At 46.7% G+C, this 8,775-nt stretch overlaps 1 protein-coding gene across 1 annotated transcript in view; it reads right to left on the bottom strand.

Annotated features, from left to right (window-relative positions):
• Positions 1–2,198: 2,198 nt before the first annotated feature.
• The window catches only part of LOC128330947 (immunoglobulin superfamily member 1-like), a 28,910-nt gene continuing 22,333 nt past the window's right edge, over positions 2,199–8,775 (bottom strand). The window contains exons 4-5 of the mRNA XM_053264314.1: positions 6,424–6,461; positions 2,199–4,790 (exon numbers count right to left, since the gene is read on the bottom strand). Coding sequence (XP_053120289.1) covers positions 4,635–4,790; positions 6,424–6,461 — 194 coding nt within the window. The 3' untranslated portion in view covers positions 2,199–4,634. The remainder of the gene's footprint in view (positions 4,791–6,423; positions 6,462–8,775) is intronic.

Below are 8,775 nucleotides of genomic sequence, written 5' to 3'. Positions count from 1 at the left end.
GGTGCTAATACTGTTGATAGGTGTGGACTGCCCACTAGTAGGTGCCCCAACACACTCCTCCTGGTTGCGCCCCAGCCTCCTATCCTCAGCTTGCCTCACCTTTGCAACCAGGAGGTCCCAGTTTTTGGACTGGTTAAGGGTTCTACTGGTAAAGGGGGATCCAGTGAGGATTTCTGGGCCGCAGCCAGCCAGGGGTACTCTGGAGGAGACCAGTCGGGGTGGGGGGAGCCACCGCCTCCCTGGAAGATTAAAGTAATAAGCCCTGACTCCCCTCTGGTGGGGTTGGCATGGGGGCATCAGTGGCTTCCCCCACCCCTGTCGGTCTCCTCCAGAGTAGCCTGGGCCAGCTGTGCCCTGGTTTGGGCCTTCACTGCATGCACGGAGATCACTAAAATGGCCTCTGCATGTGCATGCAGGTCCAAAACAGGGAGCAGCCGGTCCGGGCTACTCTGGAGGAGGCTGGCATGGGTGGGAGCTGTTGCCTCCCCGACAGATTAATGACTCCCTTCTGCACTCTTAAGCTATAGGAAGCCCCCCTGTCCCTTATAAAGGTGAATCCACACTGGTTTCTCCTTTACGAGTAGACCCCTTAACCGGTCCATGTACTCATTCAAACCAGTCCGACTGGAACAGGCCAGGGTGGTTCGAATCTAGTTTGGATTCAAACCGAACAGTCCTGCTTGGTTCCATGCATATCCCGAGTGCTAACTAGGGGTGTGCACAAAGGGGTGTGCACAAAAAAGTTTGCCTGGTTCAGTTGAGTCCAGTTTGGTTTTGGGGGGGTTCAATTTGGGTTTTTTTTTCACGAGTTAAATGGGGGGAAATTACTTACAAAAATTAAATTTCATTTACTGTCACCCAGTCCAAGGGCTTAGATTCTGCCACGGGGGTGGGGGCCTCTAGAAGTTTCCCCTTCCCCTGCTGGCCTCCATTTATGTATAAATCTCCCGGTCCAGGTGGTCTTTGGGCCATTCTGGGTCTGCCCTCAGTTATGTTAGCCATTTTAGAGGCCACAGAGCATGCCCGATGGGGAGGCCAGCAGCGGGGGACTTCTGGAGACCCCCCGTGAAGCCCCCGGACTGGGTGGCAGTAAGTAAAATTTATTTTTAAAAGTAAATTAAACAAACAAACAAACTCGTGAAGCTCCCTGAATGGCCGGGGGTGGGTGATGGGTGGGTTGGTTCAATATCGGACCATTGAACCGAACAGGTTCAGTGTTGAACCTGTTCAACATCGAACCTGTTTGCACAACCCTAGTGCTAACAAGATAGGTTAGCATGCAAACAAGATAAGGATTGAGGGTGCTAAGCACACCTTAGCTCCATGATTGCTCTCCAACTGTGTAGAGGAGAAAATAATTGAGAACTATACAATAGCAGTACAATATACATTTAGACCAGGCTAACAAGTTCCTAGCAGAAGTCTCAACTGCACTCAGAACTATTTAGTTTAGAAAAAAGAGACTGCGGGGAGACATGATAGAGGTCTATAAAATCATGCATGGTGTGGAGAAAGTGAATAGGGAGAAATTCTTCTCCCTCTCACATAACACTAGAACCAGGGGTCATCCCATGAAATTGATGGCCAGGAAATTTAGGACCATCTAACGGAGGTACTTTTTCACACAACGCATAATCAACTTGTGGAATTTTGTGCCACAAGATGTGGTGATAGCCAACAACCTGGATGGCTTTAAGAGGGGCTTGGATAACTTTACGGAGGAGAGGTCTATCAACGGCTACTAGTCAGAGGGCTATAGACCACCTCCAGCCTCTAAGGCAGGATGCCTCTGAGTACCAGTAGCAGGGGAGTAACAGCAGGAGAGAGGGCATGCCCTCAACTCCTGCCTGTAGGCTTCCAGCAGCATCTGGTGGTCCACTGTGTGAAACAGGATGCTGGACTAGATGGGCCTTGGGCCTGATCCAGCAGGGCTCTTATGTTCTTAATCTTTTGTGGACACAGGAGAAACCCTGATTTTGAATGGTTTGAGTTCTGACAGTGTCCCTTTGATGAAGCATTTTCTCCTCAGAGCTCTTGGGCAATTCCCAGTCCCTTTAGGAACTCTCCTCACAAATGATCTTCAGTTAGCCACAATCTACCCACTTTGAGATAGAATGAAAAATAAACCCTCTGGAAAGACCATGGTGGTCTTTGTGTGGGTAGGTGGTAGAAGGAAACAGACAAATAGAGACAAGATATAAAAGAACCAAAACAAAATAACTTTATTGTAGGATGTAATAGTTCCCGTATCCGCTGCCATCATTTATCTTCAATAGTCCTCTTATAATATCTATTGCTCTTGAGAGCAAGGGAATGCTTTAGACATGGGATGTTACTCCAGTAGAGAACATCAGAAGATTTTAATAATCGAGGACAAAGGAAAATAAAAACAAAACAAAAAAATGGACCTTTCCAAGAAATGCACAGTTCAAAGCACAACCAGTTACAGATTACTGTCCTACAGTCTGAACCCCGCCCCCCAATTTCCTTCTTGGCAATTAACATCCAGATGAATCTATAGCGTGCATTCTGACATCTATAAAACTCTTCTTCTCTCAATTCAGGTACTAGGCAAGAGTTTCCATGCTTATCTCTAAGCAACATGTATAAACACAAGTGGTTCTGGTAAGAACTAAGCTGCCTGCTTTCCTTTCACTATAATCTTAATTGATAATCTCCAGCTTCACAAGATAGCCCACTTCTGCCTCAACTGGTCATGTGTCTGCCATCTTGAATTGGGGTGGATGACATCATCACAAACTATGCTGTTGAGGTGACCCTATGTGTCACTACCACTGTACCAAATTGGGTCCAAATCAGTCCAGCCATTGCAAAGTTGAGGGGAGGGCGGGGTGGCACACACACAGGGGCACACACACAGCTGGATGGTCTCATAAGCTTTGATTGATTGATCGATTGATCGATTGAGTGCCATCAAGACTTTCCTTAAATAAAGTAGGCTAACAAGCAATTTTTAGCTAAACTGTTGTTGTTGTTTTATTTTTACTGTAAGCCAATTCTTTTCACAGGCAACAGAACAAGATGAAGTTTTGCGTTAATGTATATGCTAGTGTTGCTTGCTTGCTTCAGCCACAAAGTGAAGAAATGAAGTAATGCTGGGCTAGATCAGCACTTTCCCCTAAACTTCCCCCGAAGCCAATTACCCTCCTGAACACTCCATAGTATTTGCCTGACAAAATCCTTCTCCCTTCACCACAAGAATGTCCTTTTCAAATGGTGACTCTCATATTTAGCATGGGGAGAGCAACTGCCCCCCCTTCAAACCAGAACAATATCCCTCCAGTGGCTGTTGCTGGTGTCTACCTTCTGTTTCCTTTTAGACTCTGAGCCCTTTTGGGGCAGGGAACCACCTTATTTATTTATTTATTTATTTATTTATTTATTTATTTATTTCGTTTTTTTCTATATAAACTGCTTTGGAAACTTTTGTTGAAAAGCAGTATATAAATGTTTGTTACATTTATATATTGAAGTATATAGTAGTAGTAGTAGCTGTAATAGTAGCAGTAGTAGTACTAGTAGCAGCAGCAGCAGTAATAGGAGAAGTAGTAGTAGTAGAAGAAGAAATCAGGGGCAAGCCAAGCAAGGCTGGGTAAGTTAAGAAAGTGAAGGGATTTCTGTTTTCTGATCTATATATATATAATAACTAAGGTCATACGTGGCAAGCCCCGCCCCTGCTGCAGCCATGACCAATGAAAATGTGGGAGCAAGACTTTAACGTACAATTTGGTGGGCCCATGGAAGGAGCTTTCACCGCCATTTCCACCGCCAGCACCCTGTTGTTGCCTGTCCTCTCCGTCGCCATGGGGTGGCTTAAGGCAGGGAGGATGTGGGACAGAGGGCTGAGCAGGGGGGGAAAGCAGGTTGCTTTCCCCCACCCGCTTGCTGCTCGCTTGTTGCTCCCCCTGCTCACCACTTGCCCTTTGCAAGTGCTGCGCGGGTGGGGAAAAGCAACTGCCGAGTGATGAGTGGGGGGAGGAATGGGTGAGCGGCAAGCAGGGGTGGAAAGCATCTGCCGAGTGGTGAGCAGCGGGGAGAGTAAAGGGTGAGTGGGGGGGGGAGAGAAACAGCTGTGTGAAGTCTTTGCAGGGGATGCCGAACTGGGGGGAAAGGCCGTGTGAGTGGACCTTCTGCTGCACTGCCAAGTATCTGGGATGGGGAAGGCTGAGTGAGGGGGGTGGGGAGGCCAGTGAGTTGAGCTTGATAGATTTCTAATTCTTCCAACAACAGGATGAGGCAAGCCTGCACTGCCACTCTGATGTGTTGCTCAGACTGTTGGGCTGACCAAGAGGCAAAGGTTTTATACAGTTAAGGGGTCAGCTGACCACACCCAGATTGGAGTCAGCTGACAGTGCTCAAACTGGCATTGCACCCCAGAGGGCACCCTTGCTCCATGAAATTTTAGTCCCTCTGGCTTACTGATCGGCCAGGACGTGGGTGGTGTAGGAGGTAAGGTTCTGAAGCTTGGCTGTTGGGAGACCTGGTTCACAACACCCTGGTCCCCTGGTGCTTTGAGGCTTGGGTGCAGAAACTAGTCCTAAGATGTGTATCCATGAAATGAAGGGGTACTCCAAGGTCCCAGAAGTACACTTATCCCAGGGAAATGATTGCTATCAGTCCTCCATCGTTCTGTTCTTGGCCACTGTTGCATAGACACAAGACTCAGGGATGCTGTCAAGTTTGGCTGCTGTCTTGGCTGTCGGTGAATGGTGGCTCAGTACAGCATAGGAGACTCCATCAGGGTCTGCTTCAGCATTGGGTTCTAGGGACTAAAGAGGTGGGGGGGACAGATTTAGGGTGCAATCTTGCTACCACTTTCCTCAGACCAGTTACAACAGAAACCTATGAGGGTTTCATTTTTAAATGAGAAATCAAAGAACTGCGGCTTTAGGAGGGGGCAATCTGGGATTTTCAATAGACCTCCTGAAGGTGGCCCTTAACCCTCTCTCCCTACCCGCATTCAGTCTACTGCTAAAGAAATAAAGTCACCAGGCCAGCCAAATGCACTGCTGTGTCATAATTGCCCAAACAGAGCTTTCACGATACAGATGCAGAGACAGAACGAAGCTCCTTTCAGTGTCTACACAGCATAACTTTTAGACTGTCAGTCTGTTTAGAACAAGGAACAATCTCTTCATTCCTTTTGCTATGTAAAATGCTCTGACAATTTTTGTTGTTGAAAACAGTACATAACAACAACATCCAGATCAATGAAGTGCTTGTGCAAATGTGCTGGGCAGGTGCAAGGATGTTGTACTAACTAGTTGTGCTACATTGGGAGCTTGCGTTCCAGACTAGAGTTGTGTTAGCAAGACGTTAGGGATGTGCATGGAACCGGTTCGGAGGCCCAGAGTTCCCGAAGAAGGGAAGTTGTGGTTCCTGATACTCAGTGTAACATACGGAGTCCTTCCCCAGCTTTTGGCTTATAGGTGTGTCTACAGTCCGGAGTTTTTCTTGAAAACAAAGCCAGAAGAGAAGGCCGAGTAGGGAGACTGGCGTGGCACCTTTTTAAATCTGTGCTGCTGGACTGCTCTTACAAACTCCAGGCGGAATAGAGTTCCTCCAGAAAAGAGTGTTGGCTCTGTTTCTGTGTGGTGTTGCCGAAAATATTGGCCACGTGCAGGCGTGTCAGGGACTTCCGGCCATATCCAGCCAACGGGGAAAACAGGGCAGCAGGGTGGTATGCTCCCGCCCCGATCAGCTTTCTTAACAAAGGACGCCAGCAAGAGAATAGCGGCAGGAGGGGTAAGTGCACCCTCCCCCGCTCTTAAAGCAGCACTCTAAATGCCTTCGAACCACCCTGTCACAGTTCTGTGAGATATCTACAAGACGTACAACCTGTGGTGGCCCTCCTATTAACTGGGCAATCCCTTCCTCCCTCCATTTACATTGCAGGGAATGACTCTGTAAGAGTGCAAGGGTGCAATTTTGGAAATTTTCATACAGTAGCTATGCGATCTTCTTGTGAGTGTGAAATTTTGTTGCTCAAGTGCTTAATTAATCTGGATGTCAGCAAATAATTACAATAATAATCATTATGGCAACCAATGATGGATTTAAATGAAATATCAGATGTTTTGTTTGAGTTGCTTCCCCATCTTTCTCTTTGGTTATCCACAGTAAATAGGATTTATTCCACTTCTGCAGCAAACAGGGAAAGGAAATGCAGTATTCAGGGCACCTGAAGTTGTGGCTACTGCAAATCTGGTTCATAATCCCCCCTCCTTTCCACTTAGGTTACTGTCACTTGGCATGGCCCACACATGCAAACCTTTCTTTGCACCCTTAAGTGCTAGACACATGTTTTAAAAGAAAGAAGTATTGACACGGAGCCAAGAGGCAGAACAGAGTATTGGCAGGAAATTCAGTGATATTTAGGGCATTTATAGGAAAACCTCTTACCATGCTCACTGGTTGGTTGATTTCATTGACAGAGGAACCTGCAGATCAGAGAGATGCCATGAGAACCTTCATCTTGTCCGGTTCAAATTAGAATTGAAATCCCTGCTCCCAGCTTAGGGTGTTCCAAATCTTTTTTAATAGGTCATTTATTTATTTATGGATTGGATTGGATTGGATTGGATTTTTATATTGCCCTTCCAAAATGGCTCAGGGTGGTTTACAATTATAACAAACCATTAAAACAGTAAAGAGCTAAAACAAAACAATATAACAACAATTAACAATTTAAAAAACATTTTAAAACAACAATTAAACAATCACAGTAATTAAAAACTCTGAAACCGGTTTAAAATATTAAAACCGATTTAAAAACCCTGGAAAGCCAGGCCAAACAAATATGTTTTAAGGGCTCTCCTGAAGGCTAATAGAGATTTCAAATTATGGATTTCTGCAGGGAGCGCATTCCACAGCTCCGGAGCAGCTATAGAGAAGGTCCGCCTCTGAGTCGCCACCAGGCGAACTGGTGATAACTGGAGACGAACCTCCCCAGATGGCCTTAATGTGCGGTGGGGATCACGCAGAAGAAGGTGCTCTCTGAGGTAACTTGGGCCTAAGACGTTTAGGGAATCTCTTCTTCATAACTTTTGTACAGATGTGCACAAATCAATTTATTCCATTTGAATCAAATTCAAATCACAATTTGAAAATTTGTTTCGAGCTTGAATCGAATGTGAAAAATTGTTTTGAATTTGAACCAAATTCAAATCAAGTTGAGCCTGTTTTGGTGCCTTTTAAAACCAATCAAGTGGTCTGAATGGTTTACAAAAGCTGCCAAATGGCTTTCCAACTGAATTCAAATCAAATTTCAAAAATTTGATTCAAATTTAAATAGAATTGTCCTTTTAAGGGGTGATTCAATTCAAATTCTAATCACTCAGATCACTCAGATTAAAGTTGAATTTATTCAAATTCAAATCGATTTACACATCCCTACACTTTTGGGCTGCATCTTATTCTGTATTAGAAACATTCTCCCCCAAGATAATCCAGATTCTATACTGCATTTCTGCAACCTATGTAAATGAAGCCACTCTGCACATACATGTTTATTTTATATAATTCTGCTTCTGCTAGACATTGGGAAGGGCAAGAAGGAGCCAACCAGGGCATGCACCCCCCTATCTTCCAATTACGGGTTTCTACCCAGCTTTTGAGAATTCATCCGGCATTGCCTATACCAGGATGCCTTGTTGATGAGACCAGCTATGTCAACAGCCTCAGGTGGCACCTGTGCCATAGGGCAGTAAGTGGGCTCAGTCCACCCCAAGGGCCCCTGGCTGTCACTGCTGCTACCCCTGGTTCTTTTTTATGTGACACTCTTCTACAGCTCCTAGCTGCCTAATATGGGCACCCAGCTGTTTCAATTGTAGGGTGGTGAGGTGGGAAGGGATTGGAGAAAAGATGCTCCATTCTTACTGAGTTGCCTCCCATGGTGCCGACCTGCAGCCTGGCCTCTGCCAATGTAAAGCTGCCCTTCTACAGTTCCCAGCTGCAGACTGGTGGAGGAGGTGCTGCGGGTTATCTGCGGGGTGGTGGACGGTGTCAAGGTCCAGCCAACTGCCAGGGAAGATCACGGGACAAAACGGAGCTGCTGCAACAGGATACGGCTCAGAAAGTTCGTCTTGACCAGACTTGGCTGCACGCTGTCGACACGGGGGTTGACGAATGTTGCTTTTCAGCAGTGAGTAGACAGCTGGTGACGTGATTTATAGTGCAAGCCGAGAGCTCCCAGCTGGCAGGAATTCAAGGCTCATCAGCCCTCTGCAAGAGGCGTTTGCTCCTCCTAATAGTCTCTAGTTGCGTCCTGCGTCTCATAATACGCCGCTGTTGTGGAGTCAGTGGGGGTTGATTGCATAGCTCCTCTTCGGATTGGTCCTTCACGATTTCTGCTGTCTCAGGTTGTTGTGCCTGCTCTGAATCATTAGCTGGATCTACCACAGCCGGGCTCTGCCCCTCAGACACTCCTGAATCGGCTGGAAAGTTGACAGCTCCCCCTTCCTTCTCGCTGTCGGAGATCGAGGGCGTGACAGATGGTGAGGGTGGGGACTCAGCAAGAATGGAGCTTCTAGCTTCACTCAATGGATGACTATGACATCCACCTACTGAAATTAAAAGCTCCTTGTCACCATCCCCTGCAGCCCTGCCTCCACCAGCGGCAGGGTTGCAAGAGACTTGGTAAGAACAGAGTTTCTAGCTGAGTCCCTCGGAGCCCCGATATTCTGACCCACTTCCTGGGCAGCCAGGATTGGTGACAGCAAGGTAGGGCTGGCGGACAGTCAGGTAGAAGTTCTG

Source organism: Hemicordylus capensis, chromosome 6, assembly GCF_027244095.1.
Source record: "Hemicordylus capensis ecotype Gifberg chromosome 6, rHemCap1.1.pri, whole genome shotgun sequence".
Lineage (NCBI taxonomy): Eukaryota > Metazoa > Chordata > Lepidosauria > Squamata > Cordylidae > Hemicordylus > Hemicordylus capensis.
The sequence above is the reverse complement of the archived record's forward strand: the minus strand, read 5'-3'. Positions and strand labels throughout refer to the sequence as shown.